This window comes from Mustela putorius, unplaced genomic scaffold (assembly GCF_011764305.1).
Source record: "Mustela putorius furo isolate JIRA1106 unplaced genomic scaffold, ASM1176430v1.1 tig00000788_pilon_pilon_pilon, whole genome shotgun sequence".
Taxonomy (NCBI): Eukaryota; Metazoa; Chordata; class Mammalia; order Carnivora; family Mustelidae; genus Mustela; species Mustela putorius.
In genome coordinates, this window is record NW_025421481.1 from 9,837,040 (window position 1) to 9,852,873 (window position 15,834).

Sequence of the window (15,834 nt, forward strand, 5' to 3'; positions counted from 1 at the left end):
TTTTTTTTAAAGATTTTATTTATTTATTTGACAGACAGAGATCACAAGCAGGTAGAGAGGCAGGCAGAGAGAGAGAGAGGAGGAAGCAGGCTCCCCGCTGAGCAGAGAGCCCGACGTGGGACTCGATCCCAGGACCCTGAGATCATGACCTGAGCCGAAGGCAGAGGCTTAACCCTCTGAGCCACCCAGGCGCCCTTTATCCTCTTTTTGACTTCTAGTAATTACACTAAGTAGAATCACTTTCCTCTCACAACTACAGTCAAGGAGAATTTTTCTCCTTGTACCACCAACCAGGGTTTAGCATCACGGCTACTCTGTAGTGGGTCTCAGGACACGGGTTTGGGTCATCTATTTTTAAATGAGAATTATATCATAATTCCCTTCCAGTAGGATATGGGTAATTTAGGTGATGAGTCATGGCCACAGACTGATTTTCCAATTACCTTGTATATGATGGATGGATGAAGCAATGGATGGACTACGACATAATCAGCCTCTTGGTAAAACTAAGTTATTCAAAGGCAGGCTATCCTTTTCTAGACAGATTTGAATTTTAAACTTGCAAGCATTATAACATGCACATTTCATGTTTATTTTTAATTCGAGAGAAAAATCATCATGCGTACTTAACATATTAAATGATAATTTAAACATGCCAAATACAGAACGACACTGGGAATTTAGTCATTCAAATACCTGCCTATATCATTAGATCTAACACTGATAACTTTTGGCAAGCTTTTAACATACATTTCATTGAGAGAAAACAAAGACACAGTCTTAAAATCCTGCATTAAGAATAAATTCTTTGGGGGGTAAAACTGCCTAGAGTCTAAAAACCTTATTACTTCTCAGCTCTCTGAGATAAAAATAATGATCATTTTGACATTTCCCAGGACTTAACCTACTTCATGTTTCAGAAATGAAGATGCATCTCTATAAAAACAAAACCAAACTAGCCAAGGACATTCTTAGCAGCATGTGGTATCCAATTCATTTAGAGAGTACTGCAGAAAATGCTAATTTGAGTGGACTGGTTTTAATCAGAGCCAAAAAAAAAAATTGAAGGATAGAATATAGAGAAGGTAAAGTATAGAAACAAAATGATTCCCTTTGTATAATAACAGCTCTTCTATTTTGAGAGCAGGTACTGAACTGAGTAACTTCATTTCTTTTAAAGATAATGAAATAGGTAGTGAGTAATAGCCACAAAATCCATGTGTTTAAGTATAATCCAGTTTTCTAGTCTTCACCAAGTCAGTTTATTCTTACTTTATACATTACTGTAGCTGTTTTAGTTACCTGGTTTCCGAAACTAAAGCAGACTAGAAGGAGCATTACGAAGGTGGAGAAAGGCCATTGCTATGGGTACACTTAAGCAAGCAGTAACTGCAGGAATTGGAGGAATCAGAACTACTAACAGAAAACAAAGACAAGAAAATGAAAAAAGCACAGCAGAATGCAACCACTTAGGAAAAGGGCACATAGCTATGATAACTTGTTAATAATGATCATTCTGACATCAAAAAAGATTAAAATGATTTTCATATATTGTTTAATAACACAGCAATGCATACTGTTTTAAAAGGGATTACCTTCAGAAATTATTCCAAAAATTTTTAATGCTTAAAGGGGTTTAAGCTCTATAGAAAACGTGGATATCCAGAATGAATCATTCTCCAAATATTCAGTTAGCCAGTTTTTACCAAATTAGCCATGCATGTTTAGTCTCAAACTTATAGTTCTAGAACATAAAATCTTGGTGAACAGAGCTGGAGTCACATTTATAATGCTCTAAGTTTTCAGTCTATGTCCTATACTAGGAACAATCAACAAGAACAAAACATTTAACATTTTCCTAAAATATACACAATGATTTGTACAAAGATGGTAGCTGAATTTTCTTTTACAGCTGAATTCATTAATGGAGAGTCCTAGGAACATTAACGTATAAAAACTGGATTAATACCTTAAATATATGGCAATCACATATTCAACCAAGTATTTTTAGCAAGTTTTTAGTAAAGAAGGAAGAGGCAAACAGAAGTATGCTAAGCAGCCAAACGGGTCCCACAAAGTCCATGCACTTAACTGACAGAAAAAGCCCCTTAGCCTTCTTTCAGTCTACTTACTCTTATTTTAGACACAATTCTAGCAAGCTTGGAAATCCGGTTTCTCAGGCCACAGCAGACTAGAAGCAGCAAATCAGGGGCCTAGTGCAAGAGGCAGGCACCCAAGACAGCAGCAAAAAGTGACAGCTGATTTTAAGGAAAGATAGAGAAACCGTGAACATGAGACATAGCTCAAAAAGCACAGCATTGCAGGGTCACAGAGCAGGAGGACACATAACCTCATCCATCTTAGCAGTCCCTAAGGGTGCATTTCTGTTTACCACCCCGTGATAGGAACTAATATTCTTAAAGATGACAAAGAAAAGGTTATTAGATCCTTAATATTCTAGAAAAAAGTACGGAAGGTACATTCCATAAGTTTTCCCATTCAACTATTTAAAAAATTGTTATGAATAAATGAATTTGCCTCACCTACATGAAGAATTAACTCATGCACATTAGTTACCTGTCAGTGGTGCCAGGTAAATTGTTACTGTATTGGGGGCAATTTTTCCATATTTTCTCTTCCAATTTATAAAGCTTTGTAGCTTTCATTTTCTCGTGTAAGTGTGAATTACACAGACATGTTCTTATCCACATAAGTGGAAGAATAAACCAACCTTAGTTTTGCCTGGTTTTCATTCATGGCAGGCTATCTACTTAAGTTCAAATAATGACTCAGCAGAGCTATTGTACAGTCTTAAGGCATTTAGTTCTTGTTTCATTGTTTTGTTTTGATATGGAAACAATGTATTAGGATTAAACTAAATCAGTTGAACTTTTCTCCCCCACATGATTTCTAATAATTTATCAAAATATTTCACATTTTATATTACTTATAGTATATAAATAAAAGTTGGTCACCAGAGTGAAATGACTCCAGGGTCCCTTCTAATTGATATCCCATGGACTTAAAACTTTGTGACATGTATCAGAACTTAATTCTGTTTATGCTTTAACATAAACAGAATTTTATGTGAATAAATTCTCCCCCTTTATTATGTGAATCAGAATATTACTATTTATTTTTTTAGAGAAATTTTTTAAAATTTTTGACCTATTTTACTAACATAACCAGATCTTGTATTTTTCAGACTCAAAAGTTTCACTTCTTGGGGTGCCTGGGTGGCTTGGTTGTTTAAGTGGCTGCCTTGGGCTCGTGTCATGACCCAGGGTCCTGGGATCGAGTGCTGCATCGGGCTCCCAGCTCAGCGGAGGGCCTGCTTCTCCCTCTCCCTCTGTTGTTTCCCCTGCTTGTGCAATTTCTCTCTCTGTCAAATAAATAAATAAAAATCTTAAAAAAAAAAAAGTTTCACTTCTTTTTAACTACTGCTGAGAAGTCAGAATTTACCAACATCACTTAGCAATCCAAGGAATGTGGTATTTTCTGGAAAAACACCCCATGACATTATTAGGTCAACTCTACCCATAGCTTTTAAACGATGGATCTCAGATTTAAACTCAAGGCATTCCTTTTGTATGAAAAACTTAAACCCATATTCTTAAATTTTCTTAGAAATTTGCCTTAAATGTGTTTCTCCTGACTTGTCTCCAATAACTTGAGAAATCAAACCTGAGTCAGTACATCAGTTCTTAATTAAATATATTCAAACATACAATTTTAATGAAGTACAATTTTAAAGAAGACTTAACTTGTGAAGTCAGATGATACAGACAACTGAAAATTTAAGCAGAAGATCACAAATCAAACACCAACAAAAGACTGGCCCAAGGTATGCCAGATATGCAGGGTTTTAATGAAAGCTGAAAAAAAAATAAGAATTTTAGGTGTGATAACTGTTACCAAATCATTTACTACCATGACTTTCCTTACTTCAGGCAAAGAGTAAAAATATGTCTTCAAGAGAGCCCCAAATAGCTTCTTTCATGGATTCTTACATTAAGTACTAGGTTTATCCTGGTAAAATAAACTATGGAAATGTTCATGTTAAAAGCTATTAGGATATTACTCCTAACAAGAATTATCCTGTCAAAATATCACTGTAAAATTTGGAAAGCACAATTACAAGCGTTGCATCCCAAAATATTTTTCCCAGAGAGTTTCTTTTGGAAGGAGGATGGCAACAATTAAAACTAGTCAAAAGCCTGATAATAGAAAGTGAAATATTCTTATAAAAGTAACAAACAAGAATACCTACTTAAAATTACATTGGCCTATTTGTTTTTATTTCCTAAGGTATTCATGGCAAGGAAAACAAAGTCCTAGACAGAGATTCTTAGATTTTTACTGCACATAAGCATCACCTAGGTCTCATTCCAAAATGACCAACTAAGAATGGATTGGGAATATGGCCCCAAATCTGCAATATAAAAACAAGACCTCTAATTTATTCTAAGGTAGGTGCCCCGTAAAAACCCAAAAAAACAAAACAAAACAAAAAAACCAAAAACCTGAGAAACACTGACTTTTAGACTATTATAAGAGAAAACTAGGAATATTCACAGGGAAGGTAATATTTTATCTTAGAAGCTGTTTAAATGATGAAAGAAATTTTGAAAACTACACAAAAAAAGGTACTTCATTTAAAGTCCCAAGATCCTTATATCATGGTTTCAACAAGTAGAATTTTCATAGAATTAAGTTAACAACTAGTAAATAAAACAGATCACAGACTGGAAGATTAGGAATTCCTGATTAAAATCAGTCTTTTAAAATTAAAAAGTATCACCCCAGCACTGAATAAAACTGATAAAATATTATGAAGATATTTTCCCAAACTGCTATAATAAAAATAATACAATAAAAGAATTAAAAGTTATTAAACTCTAGTTCTTTCTGTGTTAAGTTCACAGATTAAGAAAAAGATTACCAAGTTTTTCCATAATTGCCTCCTCTAAGTCCAAGGAGAAGAAGAGTTGGCAAACTAAGTAATTTATAAGGAAAATATTATTTACGAATATAATCGTCAGGCTCAAAACAAGATTTGTTTTTTCCTTGAAATTTAGCTAACCATTGCTAAGTGAGAAACTGGGCCCACCCTAAGATAATCCTAAGAGCTTAATTATGGATAAGTCCTAGAATTTTTGGCAATAGGCAGAATTACTTAGTGTTCAGAGGGTCTCTACTATTCATATAAAGCAGAACCAAGTTTTTCCTCAGGTTAAAAAATAAATTTCCCAAGATTACTGAAAAAATTAAATAAAAATCTCCTCAGTATACATAACTCTACTAAGTCAAAGGGCTAAGTTTACAGGAATCTAAATGTTTAACTCTGAAGACAATCTATATTCATTGTGTAATCTCCTTGGTAGGACAGCAGCAAAAATTACTACTCCTATACTCTTCCCAAGTAATGTCTATAAACTATGTCAGTGCATAAGGGCTATAGGTTTCAAGAAACAATATACTCCTGAAAATGTCACATTTTGAAAATGCAATCATTTAACACTGGACAATTTGGAAAGCAACCTCTTTTACGAGGTAGTTTGTTAATGAAGTATTAAGGAGACAAGGATGCTTTCCAGGAAGCAGACAGAATGTTTCCAGAATCTCAATAAAGTGGAGAGGGTATAGCCTCAGCAGCTCAAGTGACTGGCTTATGTTAGTGGCAACCAGTGATCTACAGGCAAACCTACACAAAGAACTTGCTGCAAAGTTGAGAATGGGGCCTTGAACCAAAGAGATCCCACTCTGACATCATTCCCTATTAGTTATAACACGAACAGAAGATAAACACAAAAAATAACTGAAAGGCTAATTTTTAAAACAGTACAATGTTTTTCTTTTCATGATTATTAGGACATCTTAAAATTAACTACCAAATACAGGTATGAACAAGGAAACGTAAGAAACATTTCACAATCCCAGTACTTTTGACACTACTTTTGAGTTCCAAACCCCAGTACACATTAATTGTATGAATTCAATTTTTTTTTTATTCAGAACCTGTATCTTTAAGACTGGTATAAACAAAAATAAAATACAAACAAGTTGTTATTAACATAATAGCTGCAGTTATTAACTGCGAGAATACAGTAAAAAGGAGTCATACTAAATGTTAATGTTCTTGCAACAGAATTATCCCAGTCATTTTAGCAAATTCTGGCAAGAAATGATAAATTTGTTTCTTATTAAAAGTACCTAAAGAATTCCCAAGATCGATCAGTTGTACTGCAAGTAGAACAGCAGTTTATTTGAAAGAGCCCTTACCTTTCTCTGACTTTCCTAAAAATTTGCCATTTACAGGTTAGCTACTATTTTCAGAGCAGTTGTTCAAACCAGGGTTCTTGCTGTAAATTCACATCTCAGCTTTATATATAGTAAACTTAACACTCGTTTTCCCTTTCCAGTGGATCACCTATCTAGTGTTGAAGCTAAAACACCTGCATAAAAGCAACAATTTAAAACCCTTCATGTAAATCTTGGTTCTTACTTCTCTTCTACCTCATTTTTATTTTCTTGTATTATTTGTTCTTCCTCCTCATCACCAAAAGTCTGTTCCTGCATGGTGGTAAAGGAGAGAGATCTAGCAGCCACTTCTGCAGCAAGACCAGCGGTGAAGGTAAAATCCGGTGACAGCTGGAGCCGGGCCAGCCTCTGCTTAATGGAGGGCTGTAATAAGTCCCTGGGAGCTGGAAGGGCAGTGGACAGGCTATCTACATCTGCCTGCTGACATTCCTCTTCACTCTCACATTGGTAACACACTCTTTCTTCAGCTCCTTGGAGGAAGACTTCATTTGCAGAATTGTCTTTATTTTTACCATCTAGAGGGTTTTCAGATAAATACTCAGTCCTACTACTTATTTCATTGTCAGCTGTGGAGGGTTTACTATTTTCCTCTTCAGTATCATTTTTACCAACTGTCCCCATATCTGAATCCACTGATGGTTCTGAATTACTTATGGGTTCCACTGGGTCTACAGGAGACAAGGATTTCAACACAGCTTCAAAGGAAAAAAAAAAAGAAAGAAAAAAAGAAAGAAAAGTAATAACTAAGGACCCAGCAATGATTTAAACTTTAATTTAAACTCCAGTAATTTTTTTCTTATAAAGAACAATAAATAAAAGCTAAATAAAACTTTCTAGTAAAATCTGTATGAATTTATAAATCCAGAACTTTTTATAAGAGATAGAATGCCTAAGAAATGAAATGAGATAGGGTAATGATGAAGAAATACCTCACACGTTCTCTTATTCAAAACATTAAAGCAGTGGTTCTCAAAGTGTGGTCCCAGACCAGCAGCATCAGTCATTACCACAAGGTTACTGGACAGAAATGCACACTTTCGGGCCCCACCCAGACCTACTGAAGGGGCACTGTGGGTGGGACCACCTGTATTGACAAGCCCTATGCTTGACTCTGATACACATTGAGGCTTGAGAACCATCTTATGAAAGAATAAGCAGAGTGATTTTTACTGATAATGTGTCAGTTAAAAGGCCTAAAGTCATCCAGATAATAATCACGATCGTCAGCACATATATATTTACAAGTTAAAACAGCATGGAAAAAAATATGCACATAATTCAACTTACTTGCCAACCTAATAAGACCCTGATGAAAGTAAAGCCATAACTTCTACACATTTTGAAATGTCACAGGAAAAATAGAAAACAAAACCTGGATTCAAAATCAACTATTGTACAAAGCATAATACATAAATATCATATCCATACGGCAGAAGTTGTCCTTTCAAGGAAAATGAAGATTTATTTAGCCCCTCTTGATGTTAGTAGGCAGTGGGTTGCTTGCTAGGCAGTCTCTCCTCCCAGTATGAGGGGTTAGTACAATACAATATATTAGGAAGCATGACGGAAGAAAAGAAAGTGCTTCTTGAAGATCTGGCGTTTATTTAAAAAATAATTTGTAAAAGGTGTCCATTTCCAAGAAACAGATCCCTAAGCTGCAGTAACTCCACTAGGGAAGCAGCAACAACAGAAAAAAATGGCCACAGCAGGTTCCAGTGTAGAATATCCCTCTCTAATTCCATTCGGACTTTACCCCTGTAGGCAGAGATGAAAACAACTCTGGAAGATGTACTGAAATTTTTCATGGAAAAAAGCATTTTATGGTATCAGCAGCTTTTTACTTATTTCCACAAACAAAATCAGCATTATTGCCCTTTCAAATGTAAACTACCAGAAGCACATACCTGAAAAAAGACACACATTTCTTTCATTATTATATCCTTGCCCATATTGTCAATAGGAGAATTTTAAAGCTATATGGAGAAAACACTAAGCAATAAAAAGGATACAGGTTTATATACAATGCTATTTGCAGTCTTCCCATACATTTTTAGTCCATAAATCTAGTTCTTAAAGAATGCAGCAATTAAATAGGGCAAAATAATCTGTACAACTGCAGGATCAGGTGTTAACCCTGCCGGAACGTAAGTCTCCGGGAGTACGAGGATTGTTGTCTCTTCGTCTATGCACTAGGGACACAGGAGTCAACAGTGCCTCAGGAACTACTTGTTGAATGAGTAATTGCTGACTGAACACTGTCGGGGATACTAAAGCCCCCACCGATTGTAATTTCATTACAGAGACAAAAACACTGGATGCATAGAAAACAAGAGTGCCTAAAACACAATCATCTCTGGTTCACGCAGGCCCAGCATATGAACAAACAGGCTGCAGGAATATCTTAACTGCTGCTCCTGGGAAGTTCTTAACCCGCTACATATGTCGCTGCTCAAGACTTCCTTCCAGTTCCCTCTAGTGTGCCTCCTGGTGTGAGGCTCTGTGGTGGTGGGAGAGTTATCAGGGAGAGGACGATTCAGGGATGAGCAACTGGGAGAAAGGGCAGCTTGGGGAGAAGATAGGATTCTTGATATAAAGAGATCAACAGGCATGTTTTTCTTTTATTAAGGTTTTTTTTTTTTTTCCTTAAAAGTAAACTCCACCCCCAATGTGGGGCTTGAACTCATGATCCCAAGATGAAGAGTCGCATGCTCTACTGACTGAGCCAGCCAAGCACCCCAGCATGAATGTTTTTCATGAATAAAAACAATGTTTGTGGAACCACAGTCTAATTAGATAAATATAACCAGAGGAGGATATCTATATTAGAAAGAGTAGAAAATATAACTGGAAATGATAGACTTATTTTGACAGAGAGGCTTGAAACCAGGAATAAAAAGTTGAGATTTAATATGGTAGGAAAGGGAGAACCACCCTAGCTTTTAAAGCTAGAGAGCCACTATCAATGTACTACTGTTTCAGAAAAATCTGGAGGGAGTCTGCAAGGATAGAAGCTAGCTTAGATGCCATCTTCTAAGGGTAGCTTAGAAGAAAAAGGTATTGAAAACAGAAGTCTACTGGGGTGCCAGGCTGGCTCAGTTGGCAGAGCATGAGACTCTTGATCTTGAGGTCATGAGTTTGAGCCCCACATTGGGGGCAGAGTTTACATAATAAAAAAGAAAATGGAAGTCAGTTAAGAGACTATTACAATATATAAGCACAATCTAATAAGGACCTGGGCTATAAAGGGAGCCAATGGGAAGGATAAAATCAAGAAATGTGCACCTGGACAAGGGTGAATGGTAGGACTACTAAGAGAAGAAAGGAAAAAACCTGAGGAACTTTCTAGATGTACAGGTAATCTATAAACTTCTAGTGAAAAAGAGAACAGGAAAAGAAGGCAGGTGATTTTTTTTTAATAATCTTTTAAAAATAAACATATAATGTATTATTAGCCCCAGGGGTACAGGTCTGTGAAAGGAAGGCAGGTGATTTTGAGGCTCCGCATAAGTACTCTATAAAAGGGGAATCCCACTCTCTCTACTTAAGAGATCTACAGAAGTTAATTCACAACTAGGAATTAGCTAGTTTGATATTGTTAAGTATTAAGCTTCTCCTCATTCCTTCCCCTATTTCCCATGAACTCTGACTAAAAATAAGAAGAGCAGGAAACTTAATGGAGTTTAATGCTAATTGTCTGTACCGTATCCAAAAACACCTCCTCTTCTCCCATCTACTGAAGAGCTCAAAACAATTAAGGAACTTTAATGATGTAGCTAACTGGCCTAGGTCTTAATTCATTTCTTTCAATGGTGAACACAGAGTTATTAATTTGGGGCTTCATTGAGGTATTTATGATATCAACATGAAGAGAACAGAGTGTAGAATCTCAAATTCACTAAATTTGAAAATACTCTAATTTTTTCAATGCACCGCCCATTCCAAATAAAATTTAGTAAAACATCAAATACCTGATGAAAAAGTATGATTTCAAAATCCCAATTTGACTATATACCTATTCTTTTTTTGATCATATTGATCTGTGTTCACAAGAAAAAGTACTATACTTGCTGACAAATCCCTAAAATTAAAGCTATAGGAATTATATAGCTAAAATAAACCCCTACATTAAAAATAACCTTTTACTCTGATGTCAGCTTACCGTGATCACTAAATAGAAGTTGCTTCCATTTCTGCCTTTCGGCCTCTGATGCTTTAAATCCCAGCACAGATTTTAGTTCTTGGAGTACCCTCTTGGATTCTTCATGCTCACGCTTCTGTCTCTCTCTGTCTTCTTGAGACAAGTAATAAAAATCATCCTTTCTGAAATCACTGTCCATATCTATATCATCTACATAAGCTTCTAATTCCTGAAAATGAATACAAGAAAAAGCACTTTACTCCGAGCAGACAATTTTCTAGTAGCATTCATTAACTTGTACCTACCCATCTCCAAGATTAAAAAATGAAGACTCTTGGCACAGGTCATTAAGCAAAGGTGGGCAAACAGAGCAAATATATTACTATTACTATAGATAAACTGAAGTCTTAAAAAAACTTAACAGTTGATACTAAAAGGGATTATGGAAAAGAAAGTTTAATAACTTCAATCATTATTTTTCTGCTCTGATATCATTCTATAGATCTAGTCAAGATTAAGATTAGTTATTAGCTCTGCAAAACCAATCAAAATTAGAAAGGCTGGTAGTTTGGGGGATGTGTCAGGTATGTTAAGTCTTTTTGTGGTAGATATCTGTGGTTCTTTCTGACTTCCCAGGGAGTTTGAACCTCATCTTACGGTTCTTCTTAACACTGAGGAACAGATTAGGATCCTTGCTTCCCAGCCTCCTTGCGGTTATAGGTCAGGCAAATAACTTGGGATCCTCTAATCAAATGTACATGGATCATGTCTGACCCAGAAGTTTGTTACAAGGGAAGCAGGCATCTTAAGGAATCTATTCTGGTAAGCATGGTGGCAGGTCAAGTTTCTAGAGATAGAGGTTCTAAAGGGAGTTTTTATTACCCAGTGACAATGTCTGCAGCTAATGACTGGGCAGTGATGTTGCTGGAAAGGGAGAAGTTCTTTTGAGTGATTCTGGATGTTTATACCAGCCTGGTCCAAACCTACGTGGTCCTCAGAAATATTCTGTCCGTCATGTACTTTTTAAAAAATTTTTTGTTCGTTGGGGCACCTGGTTGGCTCAGTCAGTTAAGCATCTGACTTTTGGTTTCAGCTCAGTCTCCGGGTGGTGAGGCTAAGCTCTTATGGACTCTGTACTTAGTGGGGAGTCTGCTTGGGATACTCTTCCTCTGTCCCTCCCCGTGTTTGCGTGCTTTCTCTAGTAATAAAATAAAGTAAAATCAAATCTTCAAAATCCCTTGTGTATTAACAGTAAACAGAATTGGTCTCCTTTTGCAATTAAGAACTGAGTAGACAATATGACCAAAGGAAAAGTAGTTTTCCTTAAGATAAGCAAAAGAAATCTTTGTCAGTATCTAATGAAATCATTAAAAAATTGTTTCCTTAAAGTGAGGTATACTATACATGCTGCCAAATGCACAAATCTCAAAGTGTACAGGACTTTTATGTATGCGCACAGACTGGTAACCAGCATCCCAGAAGGTACCTTTACCAATGCGCTAATTCTTAATGTGTTTAATCACCTACGTATCTAAGAAATAGTAAGGTATAAATAACATAAATTCGCTGGTAGATTCAGTGGATTGAGTTAAAGGCACTAAGAAAAAATGATCTGACATAAGTTCAATACATTGTGTTGTAATTTTAAAGCTCATCACGAACATAAATTTAACAACTTGGTCAAAAATCATCCATGCCACTTACAGAGAAAGATAGGCAACCTTTATATGTGAAACTCTTCTTTAGGGGGGAAAAACCATTTTCACTGTTACCTGCTCCTCAGGGATTGGATCTTTGTCAGCAATGTGTAGAGTAGGCTGCATCAAAGGTACCACAGTACAACGCGGATTTTCACATACTATCTCAGGCTTGCCTTAAAAAGCAACAGGCCACATGGAAATGAGTGAACATCTAACTAAACAATGTTCTATACTAGTATTTTGCCAATTTCATAGTCCAACTTGTGATTATAACTTCTAATTTATAAAAAAAATTAAGGATGTTAAAGTTAACAGTAACCGCAGCAGATTTATAATTTAAGTTAAATTAAACTCTTGGAGGAGTAACTTTTCTCTCCCTTCTTCATCTCACCATAGTATCTGGCACACAACAGGTATTCTATAAATCAATTTTTGTTCGTGGCACAGGAGCACTCTCAAGACATGCCACCATTCATCCCCACAAAAAATAAACTTCAATCCTGCACTTCTCTTATATTATTTCTATTCTCAGAAGTTAGAATTGGAAATGAGTTTCATAAGTAATAGCTTGAAAAGATGACCCAGGTATGAACTTTAATACTTAATATTGGTGTTTGTTTTCTAACCACAGGGTTACTTAGTCTCCTATCTAGTTCTCTGCTTTTCACCATTCTCTCTCTACTTAAAAAGAAGTAGGGTTTAAGCATCTAGATTTTTACCTTTCAAGAGTAACGATAGATAACTGGTTGGGACCAGGGTTGGGGGGGAGACTCCTGGCTGTCAAGGCCTGATGTGGACTAAGCACACTTGACTGGACTGGGAAGGACTCTTAGCAGGTCTGTGTCAACAGCAATGTGGCTTAGGGGACAGCTGATATTGTCAGGCAACTGCTTACATACAAGGGATTGAATAAATAAGTAAAAATAGAAGATAACGAGAGCCAAGTTTCTCATAATCAGAAAAGAGAGGTACAAGTAAGGAGAAGGACAGAAGAACTCTGTAGGACTGGGACTGAATTGGAGGTATTGGTGTGAACCCACGGCATGTGACATATATGGACAGACAGATACAGAAATAGATCTGTGTAAATGTACATATGTGTGTACATTTACACAGATCTATTTCACAACCTTGTATGTTGGGAATTGGTAAAAACAGTAATGCCGCAGAGGCTATGAGCATACTTGGCAGTCACATCTTGGTTTCTAAGTACCACTTTCCCACTAAAGGACTGAGGGCTTCTTGGACACATGGCTGATGTTAGGGGTGGGGGCAAGGAAAGTATGAAGATATAAAGAAGTGATCAAAGGAAGAATGATCGTGGCACAAACCATCCTGAATGGGTTCCCTCTGATTAAACTCTGGACAATTTGAGCAACAAAATAATAATACTAACAAATTATGATCTACAAAATAAGAATCCATATATCCATATTGATATAAATAAGTGGAAAGGGGGCTGTTTTGCCTCACAATAGAAGGCTGGCTAATAAGTGTAAAAGGAAAAGTGGATTAGAAAATTACCATTTGGTAACAATCACAGTATCTAATTCAAACAAGAACTACTAAACTGGTGGATCCCAAAACTAGTGGGTGAAAAAACTAAGCTATTTTATTTTATTCACTTAGAAAATTCACTCTTTCTGGTATCTAATTTTATAAGATTAGACAGATCAGAGTCATATAACCACCACTACCACCACAACCAAGATAAAGAACAGCTCTCACACCTCAAAACATTGACTTGTGCTGCCTCTTTATAACCTATTCCTCCCTTCATATCCAACGCCTAGAAAACATAGGCTGCCTGTTGTTCCTATGAAATCACACTGTTTTAAGAATGTCATTTAAACGGAATCACAGACTATGTAGTATTTGACTCGGGCTTCTTTTGAGTAACACAATGCATTAGAGATTCCTCCATCGTAATGATGGATCAGTAGTTTATTTCTTTTTTATTGCTGAGTAGTATTCCATGTGGATGGATAGAAGAGTTTATCCATTCATCAGCTGAAGGACACTTGGACTGCCTCTAGTTTTTAGTGATTATGAATAAAGCCACTATAAACATTTGTTTATAGGTTAAAGTGAACATTACGTTTTTGTATCTCTTGAGTAAATCTCTGAAATGATACTAGTGGGACATATGGAACATATATGTTCCAATATAGTGGGAATAAACTTATATAACCTCAGAGTATTTTTTTAAATAACATGCTTATATTTAAAACAAGAAAGGCTAAAGCAGAATTAAGAACATAAAAGCTTAATGCCGTGTGTGATCTGGATCTGGGCATATAAGATTACTGTTGGATCAATCAGTGAAATTAGAATGGGAACTGTGGATTCGAGAGCACTGTTGTGTCAGTGGTCATGGCCTGATTTTGGTGGTATATTGTAGGTATGTAGGAGAATGTCCATTTTCAAAAATGCAAACACAAGATTTAGGGGCAAGGGGTCTCATGTCTGCATCTTACTGGTTCAGAATAATACCACTGGAAGAATTTATAGACAGATACACACAGAGGTAAGGCAAATGTGGTAAAATGTCAATGACTGAGGAATATGGGTAAAGAAAGATACTTTGAACTATTCTCATGATATTTCTGTAGTTCTGAAATAACCTAAAAAGAGCAACAGCTAAGTAGAGCACCTGCTTCTTAAAAAAATCATACATTTTATTCAAAGTCCCATTGCCATGGCCACTATGAGCATTTTAGTGAGAAAGTTTGCAAATGACTTATATCTTAATTTGTATCATTTTCACTTACAAGCAAAAGCCACATATGCAGAATATTATGGCCTATCACCTGCCCAATGTTTTGGAGATAGTTTAACAATCATGCTTAAGTGACTAAAATTCAACATCTGAGTATGCTAAGGGCAGGAATAAATGGAATGCATCTCTAAACACCCAGTGGTCTTCTGAGTGTTTCCACTTAAAGAAAATGTACTCAAGAAACTAATATTACACTGTATGTTAACTAATTGGAATTTAAATAAAAACTTGAAAAGAAAAAGCCTGCCCAAAAAAGCCTGAAAAAGAGAAAAAGCTCTAGACTTAAGTCATATCAAAAAGTTTAACATGCATAAATGTTTGCATATATCAAAAATCCTTAGCAAATTTACCCTTTGAAGAAAAAAATTACTTGCCATTTGTATTTTAGATGTAAAGGAAATCTATTGGTGATATATCAGCAATTAGCATGTTAACATTTCCTTTGAAGAAAGTTAACTTTCACTACATACTTATTCAGCTTCTTAAACACATTAAAGTATTACAGAACTAGCTGTAAATAAAATAGTGACTAACAAGATGATAAAGCACTGATCATCTTAGGCAGCAATACAATTTCTACACACAAATATAATTTTCAAAAAGGCCCAGGGGACAAACATGGTATTGGTTTATAGCACAAAATTTAAAAATATGCCAAATATTTACAATGAATTAGTGAAATGAGTAAAAACTAATATAAAATCTGGGTCAAATGAAAGCAGTTTTGTGGAAAATTTGAAGACTACCCTTTGCCCAGCGATATAAGGCATTCCAATGTCACCATTAAATACTGGCATTTAACACATCTCAGACCCTGGTATACTATTTCTGAAGGCTTGACGTATTCTACCTTAAAAGCAAGGTCAATTTCTGGCCCCTAACTATCAAGCTCATTA

General features: G+C 35.9%; 1 protein-coding gene across 6 annotated transcripts in view; it reads right to left on the reverse strand.

Moving 5' to 3' along the window:
• Window positions 1-1,538: 1,538 nt before the first annotated feature.
• Window positions 1,539-15,834, reverse strand: part of VEZT (vezatin, adherens junctions transmembrane protein) — a 69,441-nt gene continuing 55,145 nt past the window's right edge. For 5 of the 6 annotated variants that reach the window (XM_045084830.1, XM_045084829.1, XM_004748527.3 and 2 more), the window contains 3 exons: window positions 12,232-12,332; window positions 10,481-10,688; window positions 1,539-7,016 (listed from right to left, as the gene is read on the reverse strand). In XM_045084830.1, coding sequence (XP_044940765.1) covers window positions 6,502-7,016; window positions 10,481-10,688; window positions 12,232-12,332 — 824 coding nt within the window. In that variant the 3' untranslated portion in view covers window positions 1,539-6,501. Of the gene's footprint in view, window positions 7,017-7,045; window positions 8,077-10,480; window positions 10,689-12,231; window positions 12,333-15,834 lie in introns of those variants that run through there. The other variant, XM_045084831.1, reaches the window with a different exon arrangement.